General features: G+C 36.6%; 1 protein-coding gene across 1 annotated transcript in view; it reads left to right on the forward strand.

Annotated features, from left to right (window-relative positions):
• Window positions 1-20,492, forward strand: part of Cadm2 (cell adhesion molecule 2) — a 938,204-nt gene that overhangs the window by 823,746 nt on the left and 93,966 nt on the right. Inside the window, exons 7-8 of the mRNA XM_032899174.1 lie at window positions 1,651-1,821; window positions 15,342-15,432. Of these exons, the coding sequence (XP_032755065.1) occupies window positions 1,651-1,821; window positions 15,342-15,432 (262 nt within the window). The remainder of the gene's footprint in view (window positions 1-1,650; window positions 1,822-15,341; window positions 15,433-20,492) is intronic.

Genomic DNA, 20,492 nt, shown 5'->3' on the forward strand with positions numbered 1-20,492 from the left:
GAGGAGAAACGCAGAAAGAGTGATTTTGACCTCACTTGTATCTTTAGCACGACTTAAGATGAACCCGCCTTGGCGAGATTTGGTCTTGGCCAGATGATGACATCCCAATTGGATTAACTCTTCAGGGAGGAGGCAATGACTTTTCCCCTCCAGATTTAAATGCCATTCTTTTGCCTAGGAAGCAACAAATTCCCTTTAGCCAGCCTCCTATGTTACTGTAACTTATGCATCTTTAGTGACAAATTAGATTCCCCAAATCATTGTTTACTGGATAGCTGAGAGAAAGGAAAACAAAGAATGGTGTAGAGAGAACACAGAGTATTATCCTCTCTGCCCCACACAAAAAATCTTCCCATAACGGTATGTTTACCTTAGCGAACTGATTCTGACTTCTTCAACCCTAAGAAATTATGGATTAAATGAATACAAAGCTGTCTTTCAACACAAAACAATTCCAGAGGGACCATTTTACAACAAACCAGACATAATAGAAAACTAAAATTAAAAACCAAAAACAATGAATTAACATCTTGAGCAAAGTACTTCATTTATGTTGAAATGAGTTCTTAACCAGGGAAAGAACAATTTCTCCATGTAAATATCAAAGCAAATATATGTTAAATAATTTCAACATTCAAAAATTTACTTCCTCTCTAAAAAGGGGTTATTTTCACTGTTAAATATTTTTAGCATTTAAAAAAGTTTTTCCCTTGTGTTGTTTGAGTGAAAACTAGAGTGTACATACTTTTCACACTCTAAGCCATAAACAGATAGTAACTGCTCCTTGAAAGTGTGTTTACAGCTAAGAGAATTTACATAAAGTTTTAGAGAAACATAAACATAAGCAGGAGGAGAGACTGCCTCTGTAAATTGGTGCTTTGCAGGTTGAGGACAGAAAAACATGCCCCTGATTATAACCTAGGTAAGTCTGAAAGCAGCTATAAAATACTGTACCCACCTACCCTTCCGTTTTAAATTCTCTACTTGTCTTAGTAATGGTTTTGGAGGTATATTTTTGTTATCAAACTGAAATACTTTTGTTGTCTATGTCTCAAATTATGAACGTATCCATAAACATATTTTCATAAACAATATACAAAGCAGTCTTCTAGTGTTATTCCTACCTATCATGGTCTTAAAATTCTACCAGTCAATTCATAGATTTGCTCTTAAAAACTGACGAATATTGGAAGTGATTTTTATGTTGCCTGTGAGTAAAGTGTGATGGGTTGTGGAAAATGTCACACGTTTTCTTTTCTTTTTTCTTTTTTTAATTGGATTTTTTTAATTTACATTTTAAATGTTATTCCCTTTCCCAGTTTCACATCCATAAGACCCCTAACCCATCCCCCTCACCCTTCTTCTATAAGGGTGTTCCTTCTGTCCAACCACCTCCTTTCGTGCCTCCCCACCCTGACATTCCCCTACACTGGAGGGTCCAGCCTTGGCAGGACCAAGGGCTTCTTCTCCCATTGGTGCCCAACAAGGTCATTCTCTTCTACATATGCAGCTGGAGCTATGGGTCTGTCCATGTGCAGTGTTTGGCTGGTGGTTTAGAGTCTGGGAGCTCTGGTTGGTTGACATTGTTATTCTTATGGGGTTGCAAATCCCTTCAGCTCCTTCAATTCTTTTTACAACTTGTATTTTCAGATGTGAAGTACTTGAAGGAGGAGGATGCTAACCGAAAGACCTTCACCGTCAGCAGCACGCTGGATTTCCGAGTGGACCGTAGCGATGATGGAGTGGCGGTCATCTGCAGAGTAGACCACGAGTCCCTCAATGCCACCCCTCAGGTAGCCATGCAGGTGCTAGAAATACACTGTAAGTAAACACAGCCCCCAAAACCTTTGTATGTACAATGTCTTTCTTTATTTGTTTTTAAATCCGTTTTTTAAATTACATGAAGTTACAGCAAATGTGCCCAAAATGTACTGTCTCCAGTCTCAATTGCATTCAGTGGGAATAGTGACGTATCTGAGTGTGTCCTAACAATGACAGAAGAGAAAAATCCTCTCAGAGTTTAATTATGGTTGGAGCTGTAGAAGGACATACAGGACAACATGCAGGAGAATGTTGGCGAGAACAGTGGAGTGACATCGAAATAACTTTAGGTATTTGCAACCTTCCAAATAACTTAGGTATTTACAGTTTTTCCCCTTACTTTTGACCTTCTACCTGACATGTTGTAGTCTCTTTGAATGGGGGGGTTGGGGGAGGGGCACCTCCACTATATACATAATTACCATTTACATTGGCAGGCACAGTGCTAGTTGAGGGCTGCTCATGTGAGGGCAGTGCTGAAGTGTTAGGAGTCTTATCTCACACAACTTCATGTCAAATGCGTGTCCCTAGTTGCAAGTGCATAGGGAACTGTGAAGTTCAGAGGGGATAACTCTCTTGCCAGTAGATAGCAGCTTAATAATCTCTTAGGAAAGTCTTAGCCATGCACAAGATACAAAGGATGGAGTGAAAAAAAATAATTTTTTCTGAGTTGTATGATTGATTCTTTGGTATAATAAATTTAACATTTTGGCTGCTTTTTTGGACTTGAATTAAAACTTGAATTAGGAATTGTGTGGGAGATATAATTGCATTAAACCCTAAGATTCTGAACCTTGGACTCTACTGTTCTAATACACCTTGTTGCACTCTGCTTTTATTTATTAGTCAGTGAAGTGTTTGGTTGTTATTATATAACAGCCACAGTTTAGGGTCTTGGACATACGAAGAAATATCCAAAGAACAAAAACAGAGCAAACCTACTTGTCCCCAATTTTCATCACCACCACAACCCCATATCACTATTATGAAAACATTTATCTTAAAAACAGTTTTATTGGATTTTTTAATTTACATTTCAAATGTTATCTCCTTTCCCAGTTTCTTGTCCATAAATCCCCTATTGCAACCCCCTCCCCCCTTATTCTATGAGGGTGCTCCCCCAGCCATCCACCCACCCCTTCCTGACTCCCTGCCCTGATATTCCCCTACACTGGTGGGGTCCAGGCTGGGCCAAAGGTTTATCCTTCCATTGGTGCCCAACAAGGTAATGTGGCTGGAGCCCAGGGTCAGTCCATATATAGTCTTTGGGTAGTGGTTTAGTCTCTGGGAGCTCTGGTTGGTTGGCATTGTTGTTCATATGGGGTCTCAAGCCCCTTCAGCTCCTTCAGTCCTTCCTCTTAACTCCTCCATTGGGGACCCAGTTCTCAGTTCAATGGTTGGCTGCGACATCCTCCTCTGCATTTGTCACGCTCTGACAGAGCCTCTCAGGAGACAGCTATATATTTTTCCATGTCAGCGAAAGGAAGTAAACGTAAATAATCTCTGCAGGAAAGACAACAATGAGGGGCGATTACTATGCGAGAAAAGTAAGCGCAGCAAGATGCCGAGAAGATGAGAACAGAGGTAAAATCAGTTTTGATGAGCTTACCCACATGCAAGCTGAGGAACGGATGACACAGAGCCCTGAATTAGGAGCACACCTGTGACATTCACTTCTAGAAAATTCAAGGCAATCAGAAAGACCATAGTAGAACACACTGGTGCAGAATAAAGAGCGTTAGGATGAACTGCCAGAGACGTGTACGAAACTATTGCAATTCGAAGCAATTTGCATTGTATTAGGTTAGGTTTACTAGATTTTCTCCCACTCTCCTTAAAGCAGATTCTGACCCAAGCATACATATGACCATATGAATATTATTTCTAGTTTCAGCATTTACATATAAATGATTCTGTGTAGGTTACTGAAAGTGCTTAGAATGATTGTAAACTAAAGTATCAATTCCTGTACTGATTTGATTAAACACTACATAGTTAATTCCTATGAGCTGGAGACAATTTAAGCCAAGTTTGTGCCATTTAAAAGATTTCAAATGGATGTCAATGCCCATCTCATTATATTGCTTATTTGATCATGAATCTTCAAGTTACAGGGAATAAAGTCAGGTGATTCATTTAGAAGACCAGTACTGCCAATGCAATTGTTGGAAGTTTTAAATATAGATGTTCTATGTGAGGTAACAGTGGTTGGAATGGGATTATGGGATTTATCATTTATTTAACTGTCGTCCTAGCATGTGATGAGCAACATTAATGGAAAATGAATCATAATAATTGTTGAGAAACACCATAAGGGCGAGGTCCTTCAGATAGTGTAGTATTTTGATTTAATCTATTTAGATTTCTGTGTTTATGGCAGAGATGATTCAACAGATGAGCTGTTGAGCTCAGTTATGAAAGAGGAGAATGTTTTGAATGAAATCAGGCTTATGGGTCTGGGTATTTTCCTCAAGGGATGTTTGTTGCACACCATGAAGATGTGAATTTGGATTCCCCAATATCCACAAGAAAGACAAGCACAGCAGTGCGCACCTCACATTAGTGCTGAGAAAGCAAAGGCAGGCAGCTACCGAGTGCTTGCTGTCTAGCAAAGAAAGATTAATCAGACATCTTTGGACTCAGCCAGAGACCAGGTATCAACAAACAAACAGACAGACAGACACCCCCAAAACCCAAGATGAAGTGTGAGACACCTGCAGAAATCTACCTCTAGCCTGACTGAGAGCAGACACAGGTGTGATTTCCTTCGAACACACAGACACACAGACACACAGACACACAGACACACAGACACACACACACACACACACACACACACACACACACACACACGTGCACACAAACTGTAAAGTAAGGCACAGAGAAAAACATTACGTGAATGAAAATCAAAGGCAGGCTTTGCCTATTTATTTGCAAGAAGTTCCAGGATTTGGTGTTGTCAAGAATAAAGTCATGCCAGGGATAGGAATTTCCATAACTTGACTTTGAAAACAGAAATTTTATATCAGATTGCATTTGTTATTGTAAGACACACTAACCAAGCCAATCTTCCAATTGCTGAGTATCCTGCCTTCTCTTATGTCATTGCAGTTTGCATTGACCCTGCTTTGAGCACGTCCGTCCAACAGTCACAGAGCACCTTTACTGCTCACGCTTTAAGAATGCTTGTAAGAGTTGTAAATATTTCAGCTTAGCTGTTAGTTTTAAACATTTACAGCCAAGCTCCTTTTTACTTCCTTCCAAACTCAGAATGGTGCTAAAATAACCCTAGCCACTTATTCATTTTTATTTGTGTATTGTTTTGCAAAATGTCATGGATGGAAGTAACTAAATTCCTTTACTTTTATAAAGTTTTACATGAAAGAGTTCACACTCATACTGACTGACGAATTAAAAACACCATCTCATTCTACTGTGGATTACTATGTAAGTGTCCGGAAGCAGAAACAAGATCCATTTAAATTATTTTTCTTAGACTCTATTATACCAACATTCTAATATGTGCAGTAACTAAAAACGACTGACAGTAATGCTAAATGTTCTTTTAAGGATGCAGAGCGTTCTCCAGAGATGGAACAAGTTTAGTGATTGGAGAGAGATACAGTTAGTATTAAAATTAGGATAAAGACATCAGCTAATGTAGTCTTCATAAACTCCCAAGGGCAATACCAAAATGACTATATTTTTCACATAGAAACTGAGGATACTCACCTCGCCCGGGTGTGTATATGGAATGCATATGATGTGTGGGTTGCTATGGATTCAAACAGTGGAGGATAGATAACAGCTTTGGCAAAGGCTGAAATGGAGTGATTGGCAAGTTTAGGACACTCCAGTGGTGTACCAATATTCTCATTATGTTTGACCTCAGGAATGCTCCAAAAGGAGAAAGACTTAGAGGAGGTATCAGTGTTTTCTGCAGTGCATGAAAAGAGAACATAATTATTTTTAAAACACTATACATAATAATAACTGCACAAGACAAAAAATTCTGTTTGTAGGAAGTTGGGGTGCACACACACATACACACACACACACACACACACACACACACACACACACACACACACACAGGGAACATCATGAAAAAGCAGCAGTAAAATAATAGCAAAATAAGTTATAGAGGGGAGCTTCGACTCTGTCCATGATGAACGATCTTAAAAGACGTTATCCTGTGAACTGTATCAGAGCAGGATTTAGTTTTTATAAAGTATTAATCATCAATTTAAATACTGCCATTTTGATGAAAGGTACTCTTTTCATCAGGAATTTAAGAATGGAGAGAAAAGATTTTAAGTTCCTGTCAACCATAAATGCTTCAAATTTAACATATTAGGTAAGAGAGTATTTATCAGCTGAATAGCATAAAGGCCGCTTACCTTTTATAGATGAAGACTCTTATTTATCCCTCTGTGTCTCCACATATCTCTTTGAAAAAAATCTTTTTATTAGGCTGATTTAATTCTTAGAAAAACATTGTATGAGTCAGATTTTATTGAATGGTCAGTAGAAATTATTTATGCGCACCAACAGAAAACTTCACAGTACCCAGAATAGAAGAAAAACAGAACAACTATTTCCTGCACATGACATTGTATTTCCATAATTATATTAAAATGTAAGTTCTTATTGAAAATGAAAAGCACACGGTTCCTGGTTGAGGGACGGGATCTCCCACCCTCTTCAAAAATATTAAGCCAGAATTCCTCCTTTCAAAAGGAGATGTAGGGACAAAGAGTGGAGTAGAAACTGAAGGAAAGGCCAGCTAGAGACTGCCCCACCTGGAGATCCATCCCATCTGCAGACACCAAACCCAGACACTATTGCTGATGCCAAGAAGTGCTTGCTGACAGGAGTCTGGTATAGCTGTCTCCTGACAGGCTCTGCCAGAGGCTGACCAACACAGATGCAGATGTACACAGCTAAATATTGAACTGAGGGCGGGGACCCCAATGGGGAAGTTAGGGCAGAGACTGTAGAAGCTGAAGGGTTTTGTAACCTCATAGGAAGGATAACAATATCAACCAATCAGATCCTCCAAAGCTCCAAGGGACTACACCACCAACCAAAGAGTACACATGGAGAGACCCGGGCTCCAGCTGCATATGTAGCAGAGGATGGCCTTTTCTGGCATCACTTGGAGGGGAAGCCCTTGATTCTGTGGAGGCTTGATGACCTAGGATAGGGGAAGGCCTTGCCACTGAGGCAGGAGCAGGTGGGTGGGGGAGCACCCTCATAGAGGCAGGAGGAAGGAGCAGGGGTAGGGGCCTTGTGAAGGGGAAATAACATTTGAAATGTAAATAAATAAAATAACCAATAAAACAAGAAAATTAGAAACACAAGGGTAAATAAGAAATGTGAGAGTAATGTTATTTTTCTGAGATAGCACTGACGTTCTAGAGTAAGATGAAACTTAGAGTCTGAAGCTGTAAAATGTCTGTGTATGCTTCAAAATAGCTTATACACTTTCCACACCAAGTCATAGAATCGTATATAATCTTACGCTCTAATATATTTTATACTTGTACCAGAGTGTAATATTTTACCTATAAAATTATTAATTGCTACAAAATGTATATCATTAATACTTAAGTGGTAAATAACATAATTAAAATGTGTCATGAAGTAGGTGTTCCATTTAGGCGCAAACATTTATCTGAGCTATAGTGGAAGGCAGTAAGTAAAGGACAGGAATAGAAGAGGGGAAGGGAGAGGAGGGGAGAGGAGCAAAGCTTAGTGGAGGGGAGGGGAGGGGCGGAAAGACTTGGGAAGAGAAGGGAAGGCAAGAGGGAGCTTCAGGGTAGCTTAATGATAGCACTGTTTTTAAATGAGATCAGCTAAGTTACTTATGAATGAAAATGTATGCATAAAGTCCATTTAAAATAGGACAAAACACATTATTGTTTTTTAAAGGAAATATCTCTAATAATGAATTAACAGCTATTTCTATTCCAGTTCTATATGTTTGGATATTTGTATTTCCATTCTAGTTAGCTGGACAATGATTAACAAAGATATTGCATTTCCCTCTTACTACCTTGCACTGTAAAACTTACCATAGTGTTTCTATGGTGATTCTACTGTTATTAAATCTCAAAAAAATTACTTTGGGCTGGAGGAACAAAACTCACTATTATAAATTTTTCCTACATTTATCAACTATGTAACACACTTCAACAATTCTCATGAATTGATTAAAAATACAGTTCTGATTATTAAGAAGAAACCCAATGTTAGCTTGGGTAACATTGGTAAATGCTTGGGTGTTACCAACTGTGTTTACGCACTCTGCTTCTCATGGCTACACACCAAACAAAATATTTTCAAATGCAACAACGATTTTTTTCATTTAATGTACGTTTCAATGATTCTTCTCTTTAAGACTAAACAACCATTAAAGATCCATAGATTGCAGAGCAGAGTGCTTAAGATCCTATGATGCAAAGGACCCAAGTTCGAATCCAAGCACCACATCAGTTGGTTCTGAGCTCCTTGAAACTCCAGGGACCCAGTGCCCTTTGTTGCCTCTATAGGGACCCACATACACACATAGAGACATATGCATAGATACACCGCAAATGCAAATAATATTAATGGAGATGTAGCCTAATGAGTGAATCTTGCACAAACCCATGCGTTTCTAAAGTGTAAATTTATTTCAAATCATCCTCTATAAATGTTAACAACTGTGTTCTCACAATTTTTTCACTGATTTTAGAAAATGTGGTTGTTTCAGACTTTACAGACTCCTAAGAAAGGCAGGTCTATGTGCTGTATGCATTTAAAAAGTGTTTCTCACTCAACTGACATCTTTGAAGAGAGCTGGCCATCTAGACATCATATTAACAAAAACAGCTAATTCAGGACCTCTATTACAAAACCGACCAGGATTATAAATATCTTCTAGGAAGCTATAGCTATATTAATTAACCTGAAGTGTTACAGATATATTTTTCTGATTAGATTATTAAATGATTTTTCCATATAATTGATATACATATTTTACCTACACCTTTTCATATCAAATTATTTAAAGTGATTGAATTATCAAATATTTTACTCTTTCTAAATGTGATAATTCAAATTATCACTATATCTTATGTAATCGATCATAAGTTCTTTTGTTTTATGAAACCAATCTCTATATCCATCCAATTACCTTTAAAAATTATAAATTTGAAAAATGTGAAGTTATTTGAAAGTAAAACGTTGTCTTTGAAAGTGCTTTATTCTAATCGAAGCTTATTGAAAAGCACGTGGTTTTACAACTTGTGCTTGAGGTAGAACCCAGAGACCGTGTGAGTAGCAAATACTCCACAAAAGCACTTCCCTGCTGCCATAAAGAAAGGGTTTTATTGAGAAATAGAGTAACAGATGCCTTCATCATGGAATGGTCCAAAATGGGTTATTCGAAAAGTTTTAAATTATTTTAAGCATGGAAATTAAACACATAAAGAAGAAAACATATTAGCAAAAGTGTGATATGCATATACACAGTATAGAGGATACAGATACTAATGTATTTTTAAATTAAAAGTTCAATACATCACAGCAATGATACATTTAAAGAGGTCAGGAATCGTTCGTGGTTTACCTCTGCATTTCTGTCATCTGTATTCTTCCTCGCTACTTCTGTTTTGTGGGTAACCATGCAAGGGTTCTGAAACCTCAACTTAGTTTAAACAGACTGAAACAATACAAAGGAAACAAGTGCAAAGATAGTGGAGTTAGATACATATCAGACTTAAAGATGTTATAGTATAAAGTGTATACTATATAGTATAAAGATGTCTTTAAATTTCTACAAAAACAAAATATGCTGATTGAATCAGGATCAAGGAACAGCAGTGACTGATGTCACCCTTGTCCCAGCACGTTTATGATAACTCTGTTTTATTTTATCCTCAGATAGTAGTCGCCCAGCACGTATTGCTATGACTGCTCAGCAGTTGAGATAGGCATCTCATAACTAGAAATCACACAATTCATTTCACTTTAAATTTAAATAGCCACATATGCATTCAGCAGCACTGCTCTTGGTGATGTCATCATACTTTCCTCTAATTCCATTAAATCTTTTACTCATGACAGGGGACATAACTGATGAGTTAATGGTGCAGTAATTCCTAGGATGCTGAGGGAGCAGCATTTTGTACAATACAGAAAGCATAGCAAAAAAGCATAAGTGTGTACCACGTAATATACCTTAAAAGGGTTTAATGTTTCCACAGTGTAAGCACAAGGCAGTACTGCTGAAATCTCTTTTGAAAATTAAATTTTGCTTTGTCGTTTGTTAAGACTTTTCAGAAAAAGAATCAAAAAACAATGTTTTTAAAAGATGGTATTCTGATAGATGTGCTTACAATCATCTGCGGCAGCATTTATAATCATAGAAAGTATGAATTATAAGGAAGAAAATGTTGATGCACCCACTGTCCTCTCCTACGGCTTCCCTTTGCTTCTTCAGATCTTCCTCATGACTCAGCCTCATGATAAAAGCATATCGCTCCTAAGGCTTCCTTAATCCATTCAGTTTTGCCCGTTTACAAGCATTTATTCTGAGCCTAATGTTCATGAAAATTGTAAGATTATTTCTTACTATATCTTTTAGAATACCCAAATTCCCCAACCTCACATATGGTGCTTGGAAAACATAGCCTCCTTTTTTTTCTTTTTCAGAAATTATGCAGCTAGTAAATTCCAGTTGCCTCAACCAAATCTACCCTTTCTTTTTTAATTTCCACATGTTGGCTCACAGCAGTCTTTAAGTTCATTTCCAGAGGTTCCAATGCCCTCTTCTGGTTCCAACACTCTTGTGTCTCACACATATGTTACAATACACATGCACACATGCAAGACATACAAAACAAAACATAAAAATAAACTGTTTTATTTAGATGTTAGGAAAAGAACTCATAATCATTGAGGAAAGAGTCGTAGATTAAAAGGTTTTTTATATCAGTCAACAAAAACAGTGACACGAAGGGAAGCAATGGGAAGTATGAAATGAGACACATAGAACAGCTGTGCACATAATCCATCAGCATCAACAGACAGGACTTAGAACATGAGAATCACAGAGGGCCAAAGCACACCTTACACTGTTCTGACTGAGCTAGAGAGGTAATGAGTTAATTTCATAGCCCAGTAAATAGCCCAGAACAAAAGACAAAGCACCCCTGTACATGTCAATCCGTATGGTAATCAAAAAGACAAGAAGAAATAGAAATGTGTCAAAGCATTTGGTTTGATCAGCTGAGATAGGCACTGCATTCACTGTGGCACTTTGGGGATTCGCTCTTTCTAAGTCTTTGTTTCATAACAAATCACAGTGAGAACGGCAAAACTTTCCTTGCTTGCTAATGTGGTTGTTGATTGTATAAATTGGACTGAGTGGTTTCTACCAAAGTGTACCTCCAGAGTTCCTTTAGTTCCGTCTAAAAGATTCCAGAGAACAATATATACAGTGGAATACATAAATCAAGGAAAATTATGTACCAAGTACATGATCTATATTTATATTTGCTAGGAGATAGTTTAATAAGAAACGTTGATTTTATAAAGTATTCTCAAATATTAAGTTAAAAAAGAGCATTCCAAAAACTTGTTAACTTACCAAGAAGGCATTGAGATCAGGTCCAGAAATTGCATTCACTCTGATAATACAACACTTTGTAAGAAAGAAATGATCTCTGATATCATTCGCATAGTTTCTGAAAGCCACAATAAGAATCCTGTAGCCTCATTTCTAAAAGCTAGGGCTAAAATTGAAAAGGGAAAGCAAGACATTACAAAGCATGATGTTATTATGTTACATTTTTAAAATTTGCTTAAAATAACTGATAAAAAATATACTATCACCATGTCTTATAAGTTTTAGGAACTATGCAGATATTTATTATATGAGTACATAATTTGTGGATAGTCAGAGGGAATATTTTTGTTAACAAATAATGTTATCAAAATATGTTATTTTAATGAAACACCTGAACACCATGGATATACTTGAACAGTGTAATTGACTCTGGCTCACTCAATATATTACATGATATGGATTGACATATTAGGAGTTTCTTTCATGGCTTATCCAACATCCCTAACAGAAAAATGTTGTCAGTATATAAAGTCAAATTCTTATTTATTTTTTAACTACAGAAGGAACAAAGTAGGTTTGGCCTCAATGAGAGAAAATAATCCTAGCCCTCAAGATACTTGAGGCCCCAGGGCATGGTGAGGCCTGGAGGGGTGTGTGTGGGTGATGGGGATGGGGACGTCCTCTTGGAGACAAGGGAGGCAGAATGGGATAAGGAACTGTCTGAGGCCAGAACAGGAGAGGATAGTGACAAAACTGTAAAAAAGTGATTAAAGATAATAAAAAAAGGAATTCATAGGTAAAATATTTGATTCAAAGGATCCACTTGTTATCCTGCAAAACTGTCAGTCATAGACAGATGTTGCTGAACGACGAATATTGAATGGTTCAAGGGTTGTACTTTGAAGTTGTCCGTTATGTGGTTTCATAGTAGTTTTGTAACAGCTCCGCTGTAAAACCTTTCTTACAAATACAGAAAATCCATCCCACTGGATCAATGTTTTCACTTTGATATTTATCAGATGGAACACAGAGTATTCTTACTTCACAAATTAATACAATGTTACAATTTTTATTTTAAGATGAATGTCTTTTCATGTTTCTGTTTTAACCTTGCTATCATAGTATACTCTTAATGAATGAACCCCAGAATTTTTCAAATAAAAATAATATATAAGGGAAAATCCATTTCCTCATATTCACACACCTTAAGTTATGCCCACAGGTATATTGCTTTTCTAAATATATAAATATATATACTTCTTTCTGACTTCTACCCTTCTACTTGTTCAAAGACACAATACTCAACCAAACTCATAATTGAATTGTGAAATACCCTACAAATACATTATTCTTTGCCCATTATTCTTTGTGGGTCTGTGAAAGATCTAAACAAAAAAGTATTCACAGGCAATATGTTTCTTAGAAACATCCAGCAGAGACCCACTGAGAAAGCTGAGGGTCTCAATAAGAAAGAGTCTTGGTTCACTGTATGATTCTGACCACCTGGAGAATCAGGATGACTGATGTATAAATGGAAAAAGAGATTTCCTTTCAAGAACTCCTCCTGAAATTGTCAAAGGTCCAAGATTCCACAGAGTGAGCCAGCAAGGTAGAGACTGCAAGGGTCGTGGTCATGCTTGTCTTTAGCCCACGTGTAATGGCCTCAGAACCAAATGCTTCTCATTCCCCTTACTTCAAAGTCTGTAAGCTTAGGATTTAAGAAAACCTGTGTCCTTTCTAGTTCTGAGATAGTCATAGTATATTACAGCCAAATATCTACAATATTTATCCTCCTCAGGATAGTCAGTAAGCATAGACGGGTGGCAGGGGACTGTGTCCTGGTACATAACAGCATGCCCCACCTACATAACTTCTTTCTTATACAGCTATGCTTCTGATGTGTCAATCACATCCCAATGTTACCACAGATTCTGTACAAGCTTTGAGTAGCTGATATTTGAAGTACATTCTAGATTCAAATTTTACCAAATCCAAATCAAAAGAAAATTCAGACCCTTCTAATGATTTGGGTAGGATTACTCCTTTATTCTCTTTAGGAATCTGGTTGTGTGGGGCCCATCCACATTTTGGAGACCAATCTGCTTTATTCAGTCTTCCAAAGTAAATCTTAATATAATATTAAATCCTTGTTAAATAAATTTCTAGAATACTCTTATACCAAATTTGATAGACACCTTAGAATACAACAAATTAAATATATTTCCTAGAAACAAACTTTTCTGCATATTGCTTTCCATTCTTTTTCCACTAGAGATGAATTTGCTTTAATAAAAAAGAATGATGTATGTATAGGTTGAAGGTCAAAAGACAATAAGCTTCAATTTGATTAGAATAATACTGGGTCATACCTACGACACTGCACAGTTATCTAAAATTATTCTATAAATGGCTTCTTATTTACAAATGAGTAGATAACATTTAAATCTTACATTATTTAAGAAGTACAATGACATTTTTATTTTTTTATAGTTTGTTTCTCTTAGAGACATTTTATAATATGATAATTTACCAGGATGCACATGGGCAGTCTATTTGCAACCAGAATATTATCTTTATGACATATACTTTGTGTTTCGATGACAGGAATTGAATTCAGGGCCTTATATGTGCTAGGCAATTGTTTTGATACTGACATGCATCTCAAGTCCTGGACTTGAGCAAGACTATAACCAGGACCACTTCTGTCTTTGTATCACACATGCTGAGATCATAAGCATCTATCTTTCCCCAAATCTCTCTTATATTCTTTATTATTTCATACATATAGTCCTGTTTATAAGATTGAGAAAGTTTGTATTTGAAACATAACTTCCATATATAAGATCATCTATAAGATTATTGTTTTATATAAGAGAAATTTTAATACTATGTTTTATGGAAACTAACTAACTTAAATATTGCAGAAAGGTCTGATGCTGACTGAGCTTGTGTCCAAGACGGGGCATTGAGATGACATCACATGTGTGCAATTCTTCTATTAGGTCTAAGCAGGAGTGGAAAGCGACTGAGTCTGAGAAGTCAGAGCTGTTGTCTCTGAATTGCACAGTATATAGTGATACGAGCTGAAGAACCTGGTCACAGGTCTACACAGACTATAAGAAACTACTGTGCTTATACTATCCCTTTACTCTAGTCATTCTTTTTCATTTTCTCTATGACATATGCACTTTCCTCTCAATTAAAGGATATCATGTACCATGTAGTTTTTAAACCTAGGTGTCCTAGTTTTGTTTCTTTTTAAAATCTATTTCTACAAGTGTTGATTTTATTAAAAATGAAATAATTACCTTCTTGACAATTATATCACTGCATATGAAACCACATGTTACCTTTCAGGACTATTATAAGTAGCTATCTGATGTGTTTTGTCCACTGTCCTTGAAGGAAAGCAGCGTGTACTCAGAGCTGCAGGGCTGCCTCTTCAAAAGGACTCTGCACAATGCTTCTGAGGCAGTAGTTTATCTAGAGTTCATTTGGGGGTTCCTTATTGTGAGTCCCTGGTAGTCCTGTGACAATGAAAGTGTTGTTATTCAAATGCACATGAATGCATTCAGTCCACAATAATAGTATTCATAGCTATCTATAAATAGTTGAAGAAACAATTGTGTGAAATACTTGATATTCATCTGAATCACTTTTTTTTGCAATGTCACATTTAAATTCAGATTTCAGAGGTACTCCTATGATATTCAGATATTTTTGTTAAATTGCACAGATGGCAAAGTAGCAGCCTTTCATATGTATATAAGTAGCAGCCATATATATATATATATATATATATATATATATATATATATATATATATATATATGCTGAACATAGGTGATTCAATTATAAATTGTATCTTTACATGTGACTAATGATTTTTCTATTTTTTTCCTAGATACACCATCAGTGAAAATTATACCATCCACTCCTTTTCCACAAGAAGGACAGGCTTTAACATTGACTTGTGAATCTAAAGGAAAACCACTGTAAGTGATTGAATGGTAAACATTTTATTCTTACGTAGTTCAATTTTTAATAGCAGGATGTAACTGTAGACATCTACATTTTAATCCTTGCTTGTCAAACAAGAGAACAGGTTCTTTTGTATCACCTCTTTCTCAGTCAAATTTCCCTAAAATTAATATGTATAAATTTAGAGTATAAAATACAAGGTGTACAATCAAATGACCTGATTTTGGGCACAATGATGTCTGAAATGCTTACAAATAAGACAAGTTTGTTCAAATAGAATACAATAGTCTGCTGGATATCTTATGCCATGCCATCTCTCCTGTCCAATGGTAGAGACATTTTATGTATGGAAAAAATTAATTGTGGGAGTTATGGGATTGTTATTCTAGAAAATACGTACCACTTCTCTTAGGAATGATTCAGCAAGTGAGCATCAGTAAATCTTTGGGATTCTGCTCTACAGAAATAAGCTTGGATATAATATCCATTCTTGCATTAAGATGACTTCCAAAGTGCAATAATCCCTTATTTTATTGGAAAACACCAAGTCTTAGTAAGTTTAACAAGTTGAGAATTCCGTGTTTCTCAGAAGATACTGACTAATCTTTCCCAGAGGATGCTGATGAATGGCAGCCTGCAAACAGAAAAAGGAAATAAGAAAGTTTCTTTATGTTACAGGAGGGAAAATTTAATCTCAGAAATGTGAGTTATTTTTTTCTTATTCACAAAGGTTTTAGATTGGTGAGGCAGGATTTACTCACACTTCAGCCCTGTGCAAAGCTTAGCAACTTCTTCCTACTCTCTGCTACTTCAGCTGCTGAATCTAAATTGTCACTCTGTTAGCTGGATTCCTCTGTAAATTCAAGAATGAGGCTCATGGCAGTTTCAGCACTGAAGTTGTTCAGAAAGAGGAATGAGCCAGGCCTAGGAGAGATGGACAATCGTCATCCTAGTTAAGCTGGCTTGTCTATTTCTATTTATATTATACTTGCCAAAATAATACTTACCTGACATATGCAGCGAGAGTCCATGCCTGTATGTTTTTAAATTATCCCAATCCATGTATTGTCTTTGAACTTTAATTCAGAGGTCAGTAATGTGTCAAAATAGTCATGGTTGGCATTTCTCCATGTTGGTTCCAGTGTCATAACAAATATGCTAGTCTCATTTTACAGAAGATGTTTTAATTTATTTTCTCTTGTATTATAGACCTATCATCGGGGATTCTCATTTGTGTTCTTTCCCTATAAACTCTCATGGTAGGGGTAGTAAAGTTAGAGTCAGCATCCTTGATTCCTTCTTTCCTTTAGAATGCTACTTTCCTTGTTCTTCACAATTTGTTTCAAAAGCTGCCCAATCTTTCCTATTTCAAACTATCATTTCCAATAAATGAAGACATTAACTTCTTTGAAGAAGATTAAACTTGTAGGTCTCTGTGGTTTAAACAAAACCCACAATGGTGTCAGATGAAGCAGACAGGGCATAAAACAAGGGAAGACGGGAAAGAATCCATTTGATTCTTTTCAGAAGAAATCTTCAAGTTCATAAAGAGAATGGTCTTCACTAAAGCACAGAGAAGAGACGGAGAGTTGACGAGCGTTCATCAGGAAGTTCATCACTGGAGAAAGAACAGAATCATTCATGGGAAGAGACGGAGAGTTGACGAGCGTTCATCAGGAAGTTCATCACTGGAGAAAGAACAGAATCATTCATGGGAAGACCACTCCAGAAGATGAACATAAATGTGGGAAAGAGATGATAAGTTAAGTTGAAAACAAATTTCAAAGTACGGGATAAATGAAAGCACAGGGAGACTGACCATGTTCTTAAAACAGATTCAAAAGAGTGGGAATGGAAATGAGGAGTGTGGTATCCCGGGTACCCACTAGGCACTCTGAAATTGTGTCATTTATTCTTGTAATCACCAGCAAAGTTCCGCTCCATTACTTCACAGCCATTGCACCTGATTCCCCACTTTGTTATTTTGGCATCAGTGAGAGGCAACACTATTGGTTTTGCATTCAATAGCTTCCCAAGACAGTTAATTCCTATTATCCTTTCTATTTACCTGATCCAGGTCTAATGAGCCAATGGGAATCAGGAATACATAACATAATAAAATTTATTTTCATAGTATATGCAATCTGAACAACACCCTTAATTGATGCTCAAATCCCCATTGTTTCTTTCAAACGTACGTTTGACCAACATACGATTTTCCTAAAGAACGAGCAATTCATCATTATTACGTGCATTGTTTATGTTAAAAATCACACCACTATCTTTGCTATAAATCATAAAACTGCGGCGTGGCTCAAGTTGCAGTGAGACCCCTGTTTGTAGCCTGCCAGCCAGAATGCTAATGTTGTTTTCCTTGTTGTCAATGTGAGGACCCCAGTGACTGTTTATGAACAATCATGCCTTATTTGCCTGCTTTGTACAGGAGCCTTTTGCCATTTTCCTGTAGAACAGCTGCATAACTTGGGCCAGGACCAAATTGTTCCACTTGACATTACTATAGAGGCATTGTATTCTTTCCTTAAAAGAGAGATTACCGTGCATGTCTATTGTTTTAATTTTTGTCTATGGCAAGGACCAAGCTAATGCCAGCCACTTTTCTTTCAAGTCCCCAGAGATTCAACAACCCTCTTTTGTCTTTGGCTGAATTCCCAGACAGCTTTTAGGCATCGCATTTTCCATTTATAAAAATGGAAGAAGAAATATACCCTTTATATTACATTAAAGTCACAACCTTAAAAGATGCAGGGTGGCCCCTGCGTGCTGTGACAAATGAATCAGCATTCATTTTAACCCAAAGTATAGTACATTGTGAATTTACATTTTAAAAAAAAGGCAACAAGACAATATTTTTTTTCTAGTGGAAAAAGCGTTTGGCACTTATTCTATAAGAAGAAAATAATTAAAGGATCTGATGGATTTTTCTGTGTACACAGCACAATGTTTGTGTTGTAGTTACTATTTTACCTTCTAGTAATTATAATTTTTCTTCTTTTCTTGGCAGAAATCTAGCATGCATAATTGCACAGAGATGAACGTCCTATTATGTGTAAAAAGAAAGATTATAATCTTTAGAAAGACAGATCACATGCCAGCAAGCAGCTAGTGAGGTGTTGGAAAGGAGCACTACATATATACTGTGCATATGATCGAAACTTAATGAAGAAACCTGATATGTACATACGAATGCATTCCCAGGGGAAATAGAATCTTTTCCAAAGACAAAAAAGTGAAGGCAAAACAGGTCTAACCTAGTCAGTTTCAACCTAATGCTGCCTCCTCTTATACAGCACAAATCATACGTCATTCTCCAATCGTTACACAATGCAATTAGTGAGGAAAAATTGCAAAACAAACCAGGAGTTAATGAAGGCAAGTTATCATCACAGTGAAATATCGTTGACCAAAACAGAGAAGATATGATATGGATATAACAGAATCAGTTTATTATCTTGGCAATTTCAAATCATTCCATCTAATGCATAAAAGTGTTATTAACCTTATTAACCAACATTTGTATTTCTCCTGCAAATCTGAAATCCTTCTAATTAACCACCGTATCTGTATCAGTGTTCTGGTCGGATGCCTGTGGTACAGCGCTCTGAGTCGTTGTGGTGGTCAGCCTTGGACCTGAATTATAAATGTATTGGTACCCATGTCCTGGGTTGTCTTGAGCCAGATTCTTAGCCAATCAATTTCATTTACTCTTTTAAGTTAATAAACTTTGATCTTAGAACAATTTTAGATTCACAACTAATTGAGCAGATAGCCAGGAAAATTCCTATATGCTACTGCTCTATGTCGGGGCCTGAAAGATGCAATGCTATTCATGACGCACAGCAGCGTTTAATTGAGCCATGATGGCCAATCATGGTAGCAGTGTCATCTTTCATTTACACAGGTTCATTCTTTTCATAGCAGTGATTTTTATTGCTAAAATTATGTAAGTCATATTTAATAAGCAATTTATGTAAGGATTAATGAACATATATTAAATACATACATAATATGCACATATGTAATGCCTCCCACCAAATGACATCTTAATACATAATGAGCAGGAGAACTATAGAGTGTCTTTTGGTGAAGCAATTAGCTACAAAGTACCTAAGACGTTTATTCAAAGACTTAAACATATTTAGTATTGAATCGTTAGTAAGTTTCTGTAGCAAGTCCAGAAACTGAGTTTGAGTATAGATTTTTTTCCAAGTATCTCAAATGTAAGAGTTTGACCAGAATAAACAAATTCCAGGAGAATGGTTCATAACTTTATAAAAACACCTAGAAGACAAATGAATCAATACTGAAGTCAAATAAAAGCTGTTAGGGCACCCAAATTACTATGGTTAAAATATAATGATTAGTGTTAATAATAAATGATATTAATATAGAGAGAATGCAGAGGCAAGAGGCCATTTTAAGGTAAAATTTCAAATAAAGAGAAATGGGTGACTGCCAAATCTGAATCCACAAAAATGGCTCCTTCACAAATACCTGAGCAGTTGCGTAGAAAATATTTTAGAAAACTTGAAAGAACTGGGAAGAGAAAATAAATAATCCTTGTTCCACAAGTTTGGAAGTAGCTGCCCTTTCAGGCACTCACTGTTACTGGCATAAGAAGAACAGTTATCCATTAGCAAGTTTTCACAGCAATAAGTGGGAAAAAATCAGTTTTGTAAAACTCAAACCTACATACGGGCATGTCCAGTGTGTTCTTAAAAACACAGGGTCAGGTTGGAGAAATGGTCCAGTGGTTCAGAGTACCAACTCTTCCACAGGTCCTCAGTTCATTTCCCAGCAACCACATGGTGACTCACAGTCATCTGCAATGGAATCTGATGCCCTCTTCTGGTGTGTCTAAGGACAGCTACAGTGTACTCACATGAATAAAATAAATAAATCTTTAAAAAAAAATGCAGGGTCTGTGTTATATAAGATGTTGTTTTGTCAATACTTTGCAACCCTTTTTGATTTTTTTGAATTCATTCATTTAAAAATATTAGAATTGTATGTACTGTACATGAGAGTGTGCACGTGTGTGTGTGTGTGTGTGTGT

This window comes from Rattus rattus, chromosome 4 (genome assembly GCF_011064425.1).
Source record: "Rattus rattus isolate New Zealand chromosome 4, Rrattus_CSIRO_v1, whole genome shotgun sequence".
Lineage (NCBI taxonomy): Eukaryota > Metazoa > Chordata > Mammalia > Rodentia > Muridae > Rattus > Rattus rattus.